The sequence below is a fragment of the Umbelopsis ramanniana genome (assembly GCF_025399195.1).
Source record: "Umbelopsis ramanniana AG unplaced genomic scaffold K450scaffold_35, whole genome shotgun sequence".
NCBI classification, from domain to species: domain Eukaryota; kingdom Fungi; phylum Mucoromycota; class Umbelopsidomycetes; order Umbelopsidales; family Umbelopsidaceae; genus Umbelopsis; species Umbelopsis ramanniana.
In genome coordinates this window covers 19,177-36,721 of record NW_026252121.1, presented here as the reverse complement: position 1 = coordinate 36,721, position 17,545 = coordinate 19,177, and the positions used below count along the sequence as shown (strand labels likewise).

Below are 17,545 nucleotides of genomic sequence, written 5' to 3'. Positions count from 1 at the left end.
GGAATCCTTTTCTAGTCCTAGGGATGGATCTCGAGCCAGCGGATCGCCCATTGCAAGAATGACCGAGTCTGAAGAATCTCAGTTCCAGTTTGTTCAGTCCAAGCGGGATCCAGCTACCGGTAATCCCAAGCACACTTTACCCCTAAAAATAATACCGTATGGTCCTCCTGGTGAGGCATCGTCTTCCAAGCAGCAACAAAACGGCAACAAAGAAAAAATGAACGGCAATGGAGTGGTGAATGGCATGGTCAACGGCGGCAATTCTTTATCACCGCCGTCATCCATTTCAACCCAAAACACACCTCCCGTGTCTCATTTGGGCTACAGTCTCTCAATGTCACTGACCCCCAATTCTTCAACCGTGGCAACGTCGATTCCATCCACGCCGTATGATGTCAACGACAATCTCGGCTATGTACCAAACAGCTTTTTTCCTCCACTCCCCAACACCACCATGGCACATCCAGGCAACTTGATATTCGGCGGTCATTCTCATATGACTGCGTACCCAGATAATGATGCTCATATGAACGATATCCTCATGAACGAGATGGATCAGATCAACAGCAATATGGCTGTGTTCAATGGTCGCCACCACTCTGGGTACTTGCTTGAGCCCTATCTTCATGATGACCATCAGATGCATGAAATATCCATGATGGGCGGGTCATCTGCCGCGAATCATGTCAACGCTATGGCCGTTTGCCATGATGATAGTCCTATGTAAACGAGATGGGACTCTAAAAAAACGAATACCGGCCCTTTATATACAACCACTGGGGCATGCTGTCATTTGATTCGAGATTATAAACCAAAGCGCGGTTATATCTTGTTGCTGTTCTTACCATTCACTTTTACCTTTTTATTTCTATAGTACGTGCTCAGCGATTATATTATGCCACATCAAACAAGCATTGCCAAATTATATAGATCATCTTCTTCTGAATCCCTCCAATTGTGTTTCCTTTTTTTTTTTTTTTACATAACATATTGTATTGTTTTCGATTTTTGGGAAATTTATGAAGATTTTAAAAACGTGTCTTGGTATTTTCGTCGCATGTGAATGGTTTTTTCATATACATCAAGATCAAGACCATCGACTTTTCTTGAAACGCGGGCATGCAATAGTAATTGATTTGACTATGTCGATGGAGAAATGAATAATCGGTATTTCTGAGGGTGGTAGGTTGAAATCCACGTTACCTCGGATATGAGTTCCAGCTCTCCAATGCACTGCAGTAAATCCTTTATTTTGTACGGAAACGGATCCAGTAGATCTGTAGCCACCTCCAACGTATAACCTTTATGTTCCAGCACAGCACGGTTTGAGTCGGGGTTGTAAGCGGTCAAGCTTGGTAAGGTGAGGAAGGATCAGAAAGAATACAATGAGTTGGGCATGAACGGGGGCATTACAGCGAGTCAAGCTCATGTTCCTTACATGCCAGTGGCTCGTATGGATTTGGTTTGGAATGCAACGGGATCTTGCGCTAACTCCTGAAGCATGACCAACTCACCAGGAGGGACAGTCATGGCGAAACGCGCGTATTGGAAAGGTTGGCGGGCTGCAGATAAAGTTGGAACTGACCAAGCCACCCATCTGCTTTAATCAAACGGCGGGATTAATTTTTCATCTGCTCGGGGGGCCAATTACGGTATCGCCTTTTGCTTATTCCATCCCATGTCAACTTCAGAGAGTTCGTCTCCCAACATACATGAGACGGAATATGCATTCCCAAGAGATCAGCTTGCAGAATATATGACAGGTAAAGTTGGACCCCCTTTATAATTGTCGTTTTTTTTTCTTCTACTTGCATTCTCTGGACTGCAAAAACCTCATGACAAACGACGTCAACGCTTATCACCTATTATGACATTCTAGATGAATCCAAATCTCCATTGGTCATTGTTGCTTGCGGATCCTTCTCTCCTATCACTTATTTACACCTCCGCATGTTTGGTATGTACACTCGGACGAATGATTTGTCGACCCCCTTGGAGACCGTCTATATCTTCCGAAACATTGTAACTTTTGCTGCGCAGTGACTCATTAAATTACCACCCCCCCACCCACAGAAATGGCAAAGGACCACTTTACGGACAAGACAGAGTACGAGCTGATGGCAGGGTATTACTCACCTGTCTCAGATGCTTATAAAAAGGAAGGCTTAGCACCTGCCTTACATAGAGTCAAGATGTGTCAGTTAGGCGTAGAGTCTACTTCGGATTGGTTAATGGTTGATTCCTGGGAATCTCGGCAAAGCACGTACCAGAGGACAGCTGTGGTTTTGGATCACTTTAACCACGAGCTCAATGTTGTAGGTGGTGGTATCAAGCTGAAAAATGGTAGGTTACTGTCCACCGTGGTGTTGAGTTTGGAAAGCCTGCAAACTGATCTTTCTTACATCAGGCGAGCGACGTGACATCAAAATTATGCTTTTGGCTGGAGGAGACTTGATCGCTTCGTTTGGGCATCCTGGAGTATGGGCCCCAGAAGACGTAAGACACCACCAACCTCTTTCTTTGCTATGTTCTGAATAATAATTTTATTTTTCTTAACCTTATTTTTTTTTTTCCTTTTTCTCTATCCCCTGAACTTTTCCAGCTCAATCATATTCTTGGGATATACGGATGCGTCATAATAGAGCGTACTGGCACCGATGTGTACGGCTTCCTCCTCTCACATGATATTCTGTATTCACATCGAGTAAGTCTTGTCAGATTGCACTATCTCCCTGCCTTCATGCCAGCTAAATGACGTCTATAGATGAATGTAGTGGTTATAAAACAGTTGATCCACAATGACATCAGCTCCACAAAAATACGGTAAGGGGACCACCTCTATTTTCATAAACCACCCTTGCCACAAACCATTTATGCCTACGTTTTGCAGACTTTTTGTGAAGCGAGGCATGTCAATCAAATACTTACTCCCTAATCCTGTAATCGAGTACATCCAAACTCATGGACTATACATATGAAGAGGAAGCTGCGTGATTAATTTTTGAACGTCGAGTCAACCAGGATATGAGGATGACTAGTTGGTTTTTCAATAGACTTAGATCACTTTAGACATCACTTCATCTGTCTAACACATTTTTTTTTCCTCACTGTAGCATACCAGCTGCATTATTTCTTCTTGCTTTTTTTTTTTTTTCTGACTGTATTTTTACTTTTACGAAACTTATAGAAACATTATTTGTCAATAGCCAATTAAACACTGAAAGGGGCCCTGGACTCCATCCTATGGCACGTGAGATGATGGCTGTTGAACCAATTTGAGTTTCGCTTGATACCACCCAAATGGGATGGGTGACGGCAAAGGCTAGGTTGCTTCATTCCGTGGTAAAAAAAAAAAAAGTACCCACCATCATGACGCCTCCATAGCTTATCTATTACCGCGCTCGTTCGTCAGACGCCCCGCGGAAGAGACAAAAGATAGGGTGGTCACACTGAAGGGCATTCGATGTAGAGATATGCAACATTTTTGGTTCATTTTTAATCTTTGATATATAAAAATTGCATAGGTAAAAGGGGGTGGGTGCTACTATAAGGATTATACGGTGTAAATAATAAACTAGGCAATTTGCTTAACTTCGGCTTCATATTCGGCCTCAGCAATGGTGTGCTTCTGGTAAGCGTCTCTCTGTTGGCTGTTACGGCCAATGGCATCTTGCTCAAGATCAACCTTGTCACTGCCACGGTGGCAGAAGAAGAAGATAGGAGTACAGATGGCCATGGTAATAGAGATACCAGTGTACATCCAGGTAAGCTTGGGATCCTCAGTGACGGGGACCAAAGCGAAGGAAAGAACGGAACCGAGACAGCTGGTGAACAAGAAAGCAGCCATGACAATAGACTTCATGGATTCAGGAGCCTTCTTGTAGGCGAATTCCAAACCAGTGATGGAGGCAAAGATTTCGGACAAGGCAATGAGAGCATAAGCAGGCAATTGAATAGCGGCGGAGATCCAGTTTTCACCACCAGATTCACCGACTTGGTCATAGTATGGGGCAGACTTGTAGATCATGGACTGCACACCAGCGGCATAAGCAATGGAAATGGCAGCAAAGGCGAAACCCAAAGTGATACGGGTAATGGGACGCATAGGGATACCGAATCTTCTCAACATGGGGTAGGCGAAACGATCCATAATAGGAATCATAATGATCAAAACCAAACCATCAATGTTTTGCAAGATATCGTTAGGCACATTTCCTGTCCACATGGTACCGGCCTGTGAGATCAAGTTGTTTGTCATTTGAGAGTAGCAAAGCCAGTAGATGGGGTACCAGAAGAAGACAGTACAAGCTCTAAGACCACGCTTGAATTCATCAACGAAGATATCATCCCAGGTAGCCTTCTCAGCAAGTTCAGGGTGAGTTTCCTTGAGGGCGCTGGGCTTGCAGGCAGCCATACCACCGGGAACCTTTCTGCCCATTCTGAGAAGACGGAAAGCTTCAACGAAGACGGAACCACGAGGAGGAATACGGACATACTGGTTACGACCAAGTGCGACAATAAGGAGGGCAGGGCTGGAATAGCGAGGGAAGTATTAGTTTATGTTGTACAACACCGTTTGGCTTATGTCAGCTTCCTCCATAAAAGTTTGACTTACATGAACATGAGAGTAGGAAGGAGATAAGCACTCCAGAAGCCAACATTCTTCTCAAGGTTAGTGGTGGCAATGGAGGACAAACCACCGACGTTGATACCCCAGTAGAACATGTTGAAAATCTTTTGGTAGCTGTAAAAAATAAAATAAAACGTTAGCAACACATTGCTAGGACCAAAGACAAGGATGGGCATTTTTTACATACGTTGCTTGGGGAGTGACAATGACACGCTCGCCGCTCTTCAAGGTTCTGACGAAAGGATGGTGGGACCGGTATTGTTCAGCAACCAAGGGAGAGACATTGGACTTGATACCACCGGTACCGAGACCGACAATGATAATACCGACAACGAAACCAGGGAAGGAAGCTCCACTGTCAATGGCAGAAGGAGCGGAGGTGGCAGTGAGGATAACAAGACCAAGGAAGTAAATCATACCGAAAAGGAGAATTGTTCTGTATTTGCCAAGATACTGATCAGCCACAATAGCTCCGAAAATTGGAGTGATATAACACCAAAACTGGAAGAAGGTGGAGAGAGCAGTAGCAGTTTGTTGACCACGACCAAGAGCACCAGGCTGTTCAGCGGGATAGCTGGGAGGAGGAGGGTTCTGGATGTAGTTCTGGAAAGGACCACTCAAACCGTAGTAGGTGAAACGTTCACAGAACTCGATCAAGATGACCAAGTATGCTGACTTGGGGACAGAGTCAGCAACTTCACGAAGACTCTTCCACTCCTCTTCAGTAGGAGCAGGGCCAAAAGCATCATCTTCAACATGCTCAATAGCACCAGGCTGTTCGTCAACGATTTCAGCCTTGGTGGGCTCCGTATGAATTTTCTCTTCCGTATCCATTATGATCAAGAAAAAGAGAGGGATGTGAAAAGATAGAGGATTAGCAAATCGATCTGGCTTTTATAGAATACGAATTAATCGCAGTTGTGGGAGAGTGGGTAGATAGAAACTCCAAACTGGGTTGGTTATCCACTAAAGTTTGGGATTAGCTTACGTTGAACAAAAAAAAAAAAAAAAAAAACTCTTGATAACGCCAATTTCTCTCGGTGGGGTTTTTGCAATAAAGACTTTTTGGCTACCCGCCACTTGAAAGTAACGAAAGCAAGAAATTTTATTCTCTCCCTAATCAGAAGGATTCTGTATGGACTTTCTCCCATCCTTGTAGTTGAAAGTGAAAATAAAATATTTGGACTCTTCGCTCTGTTATCCAAAAAACTCTCACATTATCAAGTTGTAGCGGATCGATGTGGACATATTGCTAATTCTCAGCCGGATCCGAATTTGGCAAATCAATCGACATTAGGGTTTTCTGTTGGTCGCCGTTGCAGCCACCAAAGCCGTTAGTTTTGACGCGATATGGTTAACCATACGAGCACCACTTCCACGTTTGAATATAGCATGTGGTCTTGTGTTATCCAAATAGGAAAAGTATGTAAAATCCCTGGAGCTTTATCTACCAGGGCTATGGTCTCTAACCCAGGGTTCATAGCAGCCAGTATTGAACACAAATATCTACATGTGAAAGCACCTCTGTGCATCAGATCTGCCTGCGACGTACAGAAATTTATCATATGAGAAAAGGTTGGCATCATTTACGCGGAGCTACAGTCGCCTTTTTCGATAGGTGTTTCTTTTATCCGCATTTGCTTTCTGTCTCAAAGACATGGTCGACCTCTCCCCGGTAAACATGTATCGTGGATTCAAGCTGAGGTAAAAATGGTTAAAAGACGACGAAAATTCCATAGTTGATAACCCACGACAACTTGGAATGAAAACCCTGGGAATTCCCTTTCCTTTGGGTAGGGCGTTTCCGTCAAAAAAATGCATTTAATATCGTGGCTGTGATATAAATGGAAATCTTACGGTGTCGGGAGCCAACTTCTTTATGATTGATAAAATTGGTGGATCATTGGTTACAAACGATCTGTTCCTCTGCATACATACTTTTTTATTTGCATTTGCAGAGCCATGTATAATCTGTATGAGACATAGCTTAGTTCCTTCTACAGAATAGTATGAAAAGAAAAGAATAACCAATAGAAAGATTACAAAATTCAAACCGTAAAAATCTGTGCTTATACCAAAGGTGTTCAAAAGACCGAAATTATTGTGTGCTCACCCGTATCTCTATTTTTTTTTCCCTCGTTACCAGGGCTTGGCATGGGACTGACAAAAGATGCACTGAGAGTTTTCAATGCAGCACACATTGGATGCATAAGATTTCATGCAGGAAATATCTAAAAGACATAATGTATAGACACACCTTGTACAAATTGGCTTCGTAGCCGAGGGGTGATATGTTATTTTTTGTGATGTGTGGGAACTTGAGGACTAATTTGTGGTTATTTGCCTTGCAAAGGAAGTTCAAATTTTTCAATTGGTCACCAACGTAGGTGTTACCTCGGAACTCAGGTCAGCCTCATGACCTTGTTTAGCAAGAGGTAACGATGTGACCCAGCTACTTATCTCGAAATATAAAGACTGAAAGACCAATGAACGGAAGAGTAAAACCAACATCCCCGCACAATCTTTCAAATCGCTGTCTTGTGACTTAAAAAAGTGCCTGAGTCAACCCATTTAAGCCAAATCTTCCTTGGCCCATGCTTTTTGGCGGTGATGATACTGTATTTATAGCCAGCGGAAATGGATCCATCATCTCCAATCATCATCCTACTCATCATCATCACTACATCATTCTACACAATTCTATAGATTACCAAAGAACGGTTTCTTTTTGATCGAGCATTTAATAAATTTTATTCCAGAAAAAGCTTTAGTGGGATTATAAAGATGTGTGATAAAAGAATGTTCCAAAGCGTGGCCCTTAGATTGACTGTGAAATGGTCAAGTTTTTCATCAGGGAAACATTTAGCTGTGCGAATGCAAGTTTCTAAACGAGTGACGATATAGCTACTGCTCCCACGTGCATCCAGCCTGCAATACTCTCCGCACCACGTAGCATTGGTCTCAGGCCAATTTTTTTAAGCTGGAGGGAATTTTTTCACCCCGGCATTTTTTATTAAACTCTTCTCTTTTTCCCCACTTCCCTTCAGCTTCCCTCTCTCTCACTGTAGATATATATATATAAAATATGAGACTGATCATAAGAGAAGACTACGACGAAGTGTCCAACTATGTTGGTATGTAACGTCACGCGTTTATTTGTTTGATTTAGCGTACAATACTGAAAGATGATGGTACGGTTTAGCCAACTACGTGAAAGAACGAATAAAGCAGTTCGCTCCTACTGCGGATAGACCCTTTGTATTGGGACTGCCAACTGGATCATCCCCCATTGGCACATACAATAAACTGGTGGACTTTTTTAAGTCGGGAGAACTTAGCTTCGAACACGTCATCACATTCAACATGGACGAATATGTCGGACTGCCTAAAAACCACCCTCAGTCGTACCACACATTTATGTGGACCAACTTGTTTGCTCACATCAACATCAAGGCTGAAAACGTGCATATTTTGGATGGAAATGCACCTGATTTAGATGCAGAGTGCAAAGAGTTCGAAGCCAAGATCGCACGTGTTGGAGGTATTGAACTGTTTCTAGGAGGTATTGGACCCGATGGACATATTGCCTTCAATGAGCCTGGTTCATCCCTTACATCACGTACAAGGGTCAAGACATTGGCCTACGAAACCATCATTGCCAACGCTCGATTTTTCGAAGGCGACATTGGAAAGGTGCCCAAGCTGGCTTTGACCGTCGGAGTAGCGTAAGTTGGTTTACCTCGGGCGTAAAAAAAAAAAGAAGTGGGAACACACTGAACTGAACATTTCATTCTCAGCACCGTGATGGATGCCCGAGAAGTGGTTGTAACCATTACTGGAGCTCACAAGGCGATTGCCCTAGCAAAGTGCATCGAAGAAGGCGTGAACCATATGTGGACTGTATCGGCTATTCAGATGCATCCCAAGGGATTGATTGTATGCGATGAGGACTCCACTTTGGAACTGCATGTCAAGGTATAAACATGATAAGACGGACTTACGTTATCTTGGTTCCCCTACTGACCACTTTTCTTTTTCCCCCCATCATTTAGACTGTCAAGTACTTCAAGTCAATCGAGCATGTCCACCAGGCCCTTATTGGAACCGAGAACCTGTCTCTTCAGGGTAAGTTTCCGTTTTCATCTTTGGCCGAAAGCAGACAAACACCGAGTCAACTGACAAGATATTTTTTTTTTCGTGGGGACGTAGGTGGAGTTAAGCAGATCAGGCCAACTGCTTTTAATCAACGACCCATGAATCATCCTTATGAATAGTATACGTGTATAAAAAAAATGGGGGTTTATAAATATAACAGGACGGACGTACCGTCATGTAATAAAGGAAAGAGAAGTTTCTCGGTACACAGGTACGACCGCTAGTTGAATTTCTTCAGGGTCCTTTTTACATGTGGTTGGTAGATATTCAATGCTATGCAGGACGGTACAGCGGGGCTATCTAGGAACTCACGCACAACAGTCCTGTGGAAATCGATATGGTACAAATAAGGGTGTGGTGGATGTTGTACATCGATTGAGAAGAAACACGCCCACCTACCTCAATAAGATTACATAAACCTTGTAGCCGCTTGAACCCTGAAATATTGTGTGTGTTTTGGCGGAAAGTACCACCAATGTACAGGGTGACCCTAAAGTAACCCTATCGAACGTTGTGTCATGTAATTTATTGATAGGTGGAGGTTACGCTGGGGGAAGGTTGAGAAGGGTTTTGCTGTAGAAAAAAGCAAGCGAGATTTCTCCCTTTCCGATACTATTTCCCTTGGGTATTGACAACCGAAACAGCTAACCTCTGGTTTCTTCCTTGTCGTTCAAAAATGGGAGGGTTAGTTTGGACGTTTCTTTTTTTCGCATGGAATTGCCCGAGATCCCTGGAGCAATCCCATAACGCGTGTACGACATTGAGGCTGTTTTACTATGCAGGGTCGGTTGTTTTACTTCTCAAGGTCACAAGAATCAAGGGTCCAGGCGGGCGCAAGCGTGTATCACAAACTACTTTAGGTTGTTGGTCCTCGTGGGGGGCGTTACCCTGATAATGTGGGTTATATATAAACCCTCTCCTCCCGTGTCCTACACCACGACCCTTTCCCTTTTACCTTTGCTGGGGGATCTGTAAACCCTGTGGTTTTTTTTTTCCTCTTCATTTTCTCGCTCCTTTACCCCTCCTCTCATAATATAACACCTTCATCGACCTCCGTTCACTATGACTTCGACCATGCTAGACCAGCTCAGGTCGACTTTTGCTTTATCAAAGGATAAATTGGCACCGATTGTAGACGGCTTCAATGCTGAGACGAAACATGGTTTGAAGACCCCTTCCAAAGGTCTTGCTACCATGATCCCATCGTTTGTTACTGCTCTGCCTACAGGAAACGAAACCGGAACCTACATGGCTTTGGATCTTGGTGGCACCAATCTTCGAGTATCTGCAGTCCGCCTCTTGGGTAACGGTCAAGTCGAAGTTCTCGAAGTGAAGAAAGTCGCTACCAATGAACTGAAGAATGGTCCTTGCGACCCATTCTTTGACTGGATGGCTGAAGCTGTCAAGGAATTAGTCACAGTGAAGGCTAAGCATCTTTTCAAGCCTGCTCAAGTCAATGGCACCGAAACCTTGTCACTTGGTGTTTGCTGGAGTTTCCCAGTGGAGTAAGTACCACCCTGCTAATCCAAAACAGAAAAAATATAATTTAGATTATCTTTTTTGGCTGCCCTCGCTCACTCACTAATGCCTTCCTTCCTTTCAGTCAAACATCCTTCAGCCAGGGTACTATGCTTCGTATGGGTAAAGGATTTATCTTGGACGGTTATGAGGGTCAAGACCTGGCCGGGCTTTTCCATCAAGCATTTGAGAGAAAGGTTAGCCAATGACCCAACACGTGATACGTTGTTTGAATGAGAGCTTTTTGATGTTTAACTCTTACTTACCATTAGCATATCAATGTCCGAGTGACAGCTCTCATCAATGACACCGTTGGTACTTTGGTTGCTGCCGCTTATGCTAATCCACATACTCGAATTGGATTTATCTTTGCTACTGGTGTGAACGCCGCATACCCTGAGAAACTGTCGAATATTGATAAGCTTGGGTCGGATGAAATTAAGAAATACGGAGGTGATAACCCAGATGCTGAAATGCTCATCAACACGGAAATCGATATCTTTGGCAATGAAAGTTATCTGCCACTGACAAAGTATGACAAGGAATTGGATGCCAATCACAGCCAGCCTGGATTCCAACCTTATGAAAAGATGTTGTCGGGAGCTTATCTTGGAGAAATCACCCGTCTGATTGCTGTAGATTTCATCCGTGAAGGTCACTTGTTCGGAGGAGCCATTCCTAAAGGCTGGGACACTCCCTGGTCATTTGCAACTGCGCAAATGGGAACACTAGAACGGTAAGTTACTTTAAATAGAGGGGGAACCCTTGTTTCCTAGGGGTCCATGGGCCAAGCGGAGGTTCAATGGGAGAGTGTGCCTTATTCCCCCATTTTACTCACGCACTTTACGTACAGTGACACACACCCTGACCGTCAAACAAGCATCGAGCTTTTGACCAAGGCTTTCGAGTTCCAACAGGCACCAAGTGTAGAAGACATCACAACATTGACTGAGATATGTAAAATCGTCGCTACCCGTGCTGCCAGCCTTGTCGCTGTGGCCATCGCTTCGATGATCGAGCAGCAGGAACTGCATACCGGCAATGACAAGGACATCATTATTGGCATGAACGGCTCTACTTATGAATTTTACCCTTATATGGAGGAACGTATTCATAGATCTCTCAAGGAATGGTTTGGCACCGAGGTTTCTGACCGTATACGATTTGAGATTGCCCGGGATGGTGGTAGCATTGGAGGGGCTTTGATAGCCATGTTGTGCGAGAATTCGTAAGTTACAAGCGTTTCATTTCGCCCAAGCAGCAAAAATTTTCAACCTTCTTGGTTTAAATGCAGTGTTCACAAATTAATTCATTTCCCTAGGGAAGCTTCCCATGCTTCAACTCCATCGGCCAATAGCGATACTACCACGATCAAAGAAGATGATACCAAGATCGCACCTACAGGCGATCACGACGTCGCTGATGCTAAAAAGGACAAGAAGAAGAAGGATTTACTGTTTGGATGCATCCCACTTCATTCCATCAGAGCGTTTCTGGCACAGTATAGTACTACCAAAGGTGTAGAGGCTTAAGCGGCCTGCCCGAAGACTATCACAAAAATATATCTCTTGGTTGATCCTGTTTTCCTTCTCTCTTTATCATCTCATTTCTTATTTCATTCCTTTTAATCTTTTTGTCAAAATACCTAATTGGTACCTCTACTATCCCGCTATTCCTTATGTCGCTAATCTACCAATCCGATTCGCATTTTCCGCTCCTGACATCCTTTGCGATCACTGTACCTTCGTGTCAGTTTCACAGCATCTTACTTACCCGCTTTCCAACAAAACGTTTTATTTTATCTTGAGGATAATCCCCCAAAAGATTAAAAATATACATTGTCTTAAAACATCGCAATGGCTTATCGTATTGGCATGATTTTTTCCATCGTGTCGAGGAGAGGCAAACCATAGTGCTAATGCCTGCCTCCAGCGACATTGGTCGCACTAATAGAGTGACTACTATCTAGCACGTTGTCTTCATAACTTTTATGAAAATGATGCTGCAGGCCGTGGATAGCCATATTTGTGATGTTAGAACTTTGTGAGATGTAGAATTTTGTCTGCCTGTAGTACTGCAGATTGCGGTTGTTCACATCGGTCAAGGCAATTTAAGTGCGCATAAAAGTCGATGTTGCGGTTGTTGTTTAGATAGCTGATTTCTGATCCTATCTGAATGGGCTTCCGACCAGAATTTTTCCCTTCGCCAGTTCTACGCGGGGCTATGAGAGTAATTTTGCATCCAACGTGTCTATTGAGACATTATGCGGAACAAAGTACGTAGAAACCAATCATAAGGAATAACCACTCCATATTGACCATCATGAATGAGCTAGGAGCGGATTAGCTCCAGGATTGACAGGATTAATTCGCGTTACCAAGAAAGCCCTGCTCATCTTGAAAATTTCTGCTTTTGGACAAGCATTCATGACGTGCATTTTCATTACGGCAGAATGGAACGAGAGGTCAAGGCGTAGCGAGGGTCTAAGAGCCAAGCAAGTTTGCAAAAACATTGACTCCAACATATGAATGTGGAACAGTTTTACTCTGTTAAGAAAGCTAATAGCCCTTAGAATACCATTTCACTGCTTATTGCCAAGGAAATTGTTATCGGCATCTTTTTTTTGGGCAGTGATCCCGCTGAGACCCAGTTAATTTTTTCCCCCTCTTTTCATACCTGCCTCTTTCTCCATGATGTCGCTGCCATTCTTGCGCTTGCGGCCACCCATGCGCTTGCTGGCACTGTCTATAGTCAGCTTTCTGTGTATGTACTTTGTCTACCATTCAGTGTACAATGTGAACAAGGCAGCCTTGGACAATGACCAGGAGGCATCATCAAGTCAACCATGGCAATACACAGCACCAACGACGTTGCGTCAACCCAACCCCAACCTCAACGCTGCCATGGTTACCTTCGTTCGTGGAGACCGTGGTACTATGCAAAAGCTACGACATACCATGCGAAACATTGAGGATTCATTCAACGAACATCACGGTTACCCCTACATCATATTCACTGATGAAGATCTAAGCACGGAATTCAAAGAGCTTGTCAGCTCTTCAACCAAGGGAGACGTTATTTTTGAGAAGGTTGGAAAGGACTATTACGGATATCCAAAGGGCATCGATAAGAAGAAGGCTGCTCAGGCTCGAGTTGACCTCAAGGATGTTATGTTTGGAGACAGTGAAGATTACCGCTTCAACTCTCGTTTCTTGGCAGGAACCATCTTTAGGTAAATAACCCTTCCTTGACAAGAACATGTTTGTAAAAATGAAAAACTTTGTTCACCATTCCTACATGTTAGACATCCTGCTCTCAAGAACATGGACTACTATTGGCGCATCGAAGCAGGCACTGAATACGTCTGCCCTATTGCCTTTGATCCTTTCCAATACATGAAAGACCACAACAAAAAGGTATCCTTCTCAATGGCTCTTTACGAATACCACGAAACCTTGCCCACATTGTGGAACACGGTGAAGGAATTTGCAGACGAACATCCTGAATGGGTTGTTGATAAAACGGAAGGGTCAGGCTCTTTATGGGGATTTGTAACCGATGGAAACACTGGCGATTTCAATCGTTGTCACTTCTGGAGTAACTTCCAGGTATGTATATATATTTGAGTTTATGACATGGGATACCGGACTGACAATGGGTGTTTTTCAGATTGCCGATCTTTCGTTTTTCCGCGGCGAGCAGTACCAAGCATACTTCAACTATCTTGACCAATCTGGTGGTTTCTTTTACGAACGTTGGGGTGACCCTGTAGTGCATACACTTGCTATGGTTCTGTTCTTGAAGAAAGACGAGATCCATCACTGGGACGACATTGGCTATAGTGTTGCCAACTTCTTTATTCATTGTCCCAACGACAAATCCCTCTGGTCACAATGTACTTGTCGGCCAGAAAAGAATTTCGCTTATAATCCCTACAGTTGCTTCCCATGGTTTGAGCGCGCCACATAAGCAACCACAGCTCAAACTCCCATTTTATAAAAAATTATCTTTTTTGAATGTACATTTGAAATATTACAGTAGCATTTACACCAAGCAAGCAAGAATATAAACACATTGATTGAATGCACCCAGCTAAGGGCTGATAGAGTATATAGAAAACCCTGACCAACTGACTGCAAGGGATGATTCAATTCACAGTCTCACACACACATTTGGGGTTGGGTTGGGTAAGACTTTGAGTCAATTGCAGATTCTTTATTGACTGAAGATGTACAAATGCTTTAAAAACACAGAAAATAAAGGGGAGAAATTCAAACGAGGAAGCAAGTATATATAAACTAGTAATGGTCTTTGTTTTTTTTTGGGGTCGGGGGATGTTGTTTTGTGTCATCGTTTCAAGGACTTGACGTTTAGACAACGTAGCCAAGCTCGTATCTCTGGTAAGTGTTCTTTTCATCGTCCTCCATGTTAGGGTAGTAAGGCACAAGACTGTCTTGAGCGCCAATATACAAAGTGTTGTAGATCTTCCAGTACACTTCACGAACTTTGCGTGCAGGATGGAAGAGACCTTGAAGGACATATTGCAGAATGGTGGAAGGTCCCAAGGCTACTCGAAGACCCTCGATGGCATCCATGACGGCGTTAATGACGTGAGGACTAAAAGGGAAAAAAAAAATGTTAGTCAAGTTCCATACCCCACCTCTACCAACCTAATCGAATGCGCTTACCTCGTTTCGAAAATGTTGGGCCAAACATAGTTGAGCAAGTGCCGAAGGGCATCTTCACAGCCAAGTCCAACAACACCAAGTGACATGTGCTTGACCACCACACAGGCAGTCTGTCGATGAACCAAATCACGATCGATCAAAGCATCTTCCAACAAGGGTGCCACAGCATCAATGTAATCTTTGCCCATCTCACCAATGTACTCAAAGATGAAGGTGAGAGACTTGAGGACACCATTTTGCACGTTGAGCTCAGGTACTCGGTATTCGTTCATAAGGGCCGGCAGCACAGTGAAGGGAGCACAGGTTTCAGCAACAATGGCAATGGCAACCGTGGTACAGACACGGTTTTGACGTTCTTGAACCTTGAGGTTGTTGAGCAATGTAGCAAGTACATCCTGTGGTCCGATGGCCTTGGCAATGTAACCAAAGGTATTGACCGACGCACGACGAATACCCATCTTGTGAGCTTTCAAGAGATCGAGCAACTCGAAACAAATACGCATCCACTCTCTTGCCGAAACATATTCTGCACCACGATCAGCAATACGACCGACTAAATCAATACAATTCTCTTGGACCTTTTCGTGGCGATTCTTCAAGATAGGCGTCAATCGAGGCAGCAAGTCCTTAATGGGAGGCGTCATGCTGGCCATACCAATGACGTTCACGATACTCTTCAAGGCGCCGAGAATAGAACCAAGGACTTCTGGATACTCTTCACCGAGGTATTCGTACAAGATTTGTCCCAGTTGACTCATCAGCTTTTCTTCGCCACAGGTTCGCATGACCACAGCAATGCGAGAAATCAAATCGGCAGCCTGTTGTCGTACCTTGGCCGACTTGTTATTCAATCGCCAGAGAATGGTGTAACAGATTTGTTGCAGATAGGGCTTGACGCGCATGCCCAGGGCATTCACAACCGTACCAAAACCATTCAACATGACCACGTCTTCGACGGTTTGTTCTTGGAAAGCATAGAGGATACCGTCAATCAGAACTTCCTCCAGACGAGGATCAATATCGGCGGTACCCAGATTGGAAACCACCTTTTCAATGGTTTCCATCACCATCTTGCGATAAGGCTCACTTTCATCCTTGAGGTCCTCCACAATGCGGCTGACAATTTCAGTGACGCCAACCTTGTTCGCCAATTCCACCGTGGTTTCAACGACTTGACGATAGTTTCGTCGATCCAAAGCCATACGACGAACCCAGAAGTGCTTGAAAAATTCAGGCAAAATCTCCTCCTTGATGTATTGAGGTTGAACACCATCGGTAGCAGCACATTGCTTGACGACCTTGAGCACAATCTTCTTCATCTCTTCGTCAGGCGATTGAAATTCTCGGATCAAGATGATCATGACTTCCTTGGTATAGTAATTGGCATACTCGTCATCCATGAGAGGGATGATATAACCAATGGCTTTGAGGAAAGCAGCAAGACCTTTTCCACGATGTTGACGAATACCCGTCCACAAAGGCTTCAAGACGGAATCAAACGATTCGATACCATAAGGAGCAGCGGCTTCAGCCAAGGCTGCGATGGCAAGTGCAGTGATGGTGCGAACCTTTTGTTGTTCATCTTCCAAACCATGACCAATGGCTTCGACCAAGTTCTTCAATTGGGGCAACACGGCACATCCCAATAGAATGGCAATCTGTTGAACAATCTTGATACCTGTGTGTCGAGCTTGCCAAGACTTCTTGGACCGACAAACAGCTTTAAGGAAAGGCAACAGCGCAGGAATACCCAAGGCGGAAGCCACCACAGAGAAGGCACGCGCGGTGGTGTTACGGACATATTCATCAGCGTGGTCAATATCGGGTCTCATGGTGGTGATCATGGTGGGCAAACCGGCTGCCTTGGACAAATTGCTAATGATTTCACGACCTTCAACACGAGCATAGTAATCTTCATCAATCAGCAAAGGTTCAATGACGACCAAAATCTTGTGCACGTAGGGTCGTACCAGATCATCCAACTTGTACAGAATACGATCGATGACTTTGACAAGCAAGTGACGTTCTTGGTCTTCAAGTGTAGGAGACATCAAAAGCGGCAAAATTTGATTGAACAAAGGTCCTGGTCCAAAGTCTCTCGCCTTGTCTGTAATTTGACGAAGAGCCACTTTTCGCATGGGAGGAGTGCCGTTTTTGATTCGGAGTAAAAGGCGCATGATCTTTCTCTCCATCAATTCTTCAACGGACAACTCGGTTTCATCCTTGTCGTCTAGAAGTTTTCCGAAATGTTGCATATCCTCTTGCTTGAAAAATGGAAGATTCTCCATACCAGGAACTTCAGCCGGTAAATCGTACATTTGACCTCGAGTCTCCTCTTGCATCATAAATCCAACGTCCTGTGGTGTAGGGGTAGCCATCAACTTTCTTGCAGGTGTGCGAATGGGTTGGTAGCCAGCTGGAGGATCCAAGATCTTATAACCAGAAGTTGGGAACATAGCATCCAACTCTTCATCGGAAAGGGGACGGTTGCGAACATCCAGTTCTCTTTCCCATCGAACATGGTTCATAGCTTCAGGTGTCATAGGGACTTGAA

At 44.1% G+C, this 17,545-nt stretch overlaps 6 protein-coding genes across 6 annotated transcripts; 4 read left to right on the top strand and 2 right to left on the bottom strand.

Moving 5' to 3' along the window:
- Positions 1-872: 872 nt before the first annotated feature.
- Positions 873-1,640, bottom strand: K450DRAFT_245207 (uncharacterized protein). The gene is made up of 3 exons (XM_051589710.1): positions 1,439-1,640; positions 1,204-1,351; positions 873-1,140 (listed from the first exon to the last, which is right to left on the bottom strand). Exons 1-3 carry the CDS (start codon positions 1,528-1,530, stop codon positions 1,018-1,020), a joined length of 363 nt encoding a protein of 120 aa, XP_051443729.1. The 5' UTR covers positions 1,531-1,640; the 3' UTR covers positions 873-1,017.
- Positions 1,629-3,435, top strand: K450DRAFT_245206 (uncharacterized protein). Its single transcript, XM_051589709.1, has 7 exons — positions 1,629-1,763; positions 1,880-1,957; positions 2,074-2,343; positions 2,408-2,496; positions 2,603-2,704; positions 2,765-2,823; positions 2,891-3,435. Exons 1-7 carry the CDS (start codon positions 1,679-1,681, stop codon positions 2,976-2,978), a joined length of 771 nt encoding a protein of 256 aa, XP_051443728.1. The 5' UTR covers positions 1,629-1,678; the 3' UTR covers positions 2,979-3,435.
- K450DRAFT_245200 (uncharacterized protein) lies at positions 3,434-5,490 on the bottom strand. The gene is made up of 3 exons (XM_051589708.1): positions 4,818-5,490; positions 4,616-4,744; positions 3,434-4,532 (listed from the first exon to the last, which is right to left on the bottom strand). Exons 1-3 carry the CDS (start codon positions 5,462-5,464, stop codon positions 3,575-3,577), a joined length of 1,734 nt encoding a protein of 577 aa, XP_051443727.1. The 5' UTR covers positions 5,465-5,490; the 3' UTR covers positions 3,434-3,574.
- Positions 5,491-7,637: 2,147 nt separating this feature from the next.
- K450DRAFT_245194 (uncharacterized protein) lies at positions 7,638-9,018 on the top strand. The gene is made up of 5 exons (XM_051589707.1): positions 7,638-7,764; positions 7,833-8,355; positions 8,428-8,605; positions 8,683-8,755; positions 8,814-9,018. The coding sequence occupies exons 1-5, from the start codon at positions 7,716-7,718 to the stop codon at positions 8,837-8,839; spliced, it is 849 nt and encodes a 282-aa protein (XP_051443726.1). The 5' UTR covers positions 7,638-7,715; the 3' UTR covers positions 8,840-9,018.
- Positions 9,019-9,859: 841 nt separating this feature from the next.
- K450DRAFT_175923 (uncharacterized protein) lies at positions 9,860-11,535 on the top strand (the record flags this gene model as incomplete). The annotated part of the gene is made up of 4 exons (XM_051584230.1): positions 9,860-10,290; positions 10,389-10,500; positions 10,576-11,039; positions 11,157-11,535. The coding sequence occupies 4 exons, from the start codon at positions 9,860-9,862 to the stop codon at positions 11,533-11,535; spliced, it is 1,386 nt and encodes a 461-aa protein (XP_051443725.1).
- Positions 11,536-13,068: 1,533 nt separating this feature from the next.
- On the top strand, positions 13,069-14,272 carry K450DRAFT_175897 (uncharacterized protein; the record flags this gene model as incomplete). Its single annotated transcript, XM_051584229.1, has 3 exons — positions 13,069-13,535; positions 13,608-13,911; positions 13,973-14,272. 3 exons carry the CDS (start codon positions 13,069-13,071, stop codon positions 14,270-14,272), a joined length of 1,071 nt encoding a protein of 356 aa, XP_051443724.1.
- Between the last annotated feature and the right edge of the window lie 3,273 nt (positions 14,273-17,545).

Excerpts from the sequence above, each read along its gene's own strand:
- K450DRAFT_245207 (XM_051589710.1), bottom strand. The coding sequence starts at position 1,530 with ATGACTGTCCCTCCTGGTGAGTTGGTCATGCTTCAGGAGTTAGCGCAA. Across the intron at positions 1,352-1,438 it reads TCCATACGAGCCACTGGCAT|CTTGACCGCTTACAACCCCG; the intron begins GTAAGGAACATG and ends CACCTTACCAAG. Across the intron at positions 1,141-1,203 it reads AGCTGGAACTCATATCCGAG|TCAAATCAATTACTATTGCA; the intron begins GTAACGTGGATT and ends CCATCGACATAG.
- K450DRAFT_245206 (XM_051589709.1), top strand. The coding sequence starts at position 1,679 with ATGTCAACTTCAGAGAGTTCGTCTCCCAACATACATGAGACGGAATAT. Across the intron at positions 1,764-1,879 it reads GCTTGCAGAATATATGACAG|ATGAATCCAAATCTCCATTG; the intron begins GTAAAGTTGGAC and ends ATGACATTCTAG. Across the intron at positions 1,958-2,073 it reads TTTACACCTCCGCATGTTTG|AAATGGCAAAGGACCACTTT; the intron begins GTATGTACACTC and ends CCCCACCCACAG.
- K450DRAFT_245200 (XM_051589708.1), bottom strand. The coding sequence starts at position 5,464 with ATGGATACGGAAGAGAAAATTCATACGGAGCCCACCAAGGCTGAAATC. Across the intron at positions 4,745-4,817 it reads ATTGTCACTCCCCAAGCAAC|CTACCAAAAGATTTTCAACA; the intron begins GTATGTAAAAAA and ends TATTTTTTACAG. Across the intron at positions 4,533-4,615 it reads CTTCCTACTCTCATGTTCAT|CCCTGCCCTCCTTATTGTCG; the intron begins GTAAGTCAAACT and ends TCGCTATTCCAG.
- K450DRAFT_245194 (XM_051589707.1), top strand. The coding sequence starts at position 7,716 with ATGAGACTGATCATAAGAGAAGACTACGACGAAGTGTCCAACTATGTT. Across the intron at positions 7,765-7,832 it reads CGAAGTGTCCAACTATGTTG|CCAACTACGTGAAAGAACGA; the intron begins GTATGTAACGTC and ends GGTACGGTTTAG. Across the intron at positions 8,356-8,427 it reads GCTTTGACCGTCGGAGTAGC|CACCGTGATGGATGCCCGAG; the intron begins GTAAGTTGGTTT and ends TTTCATTCTCAG.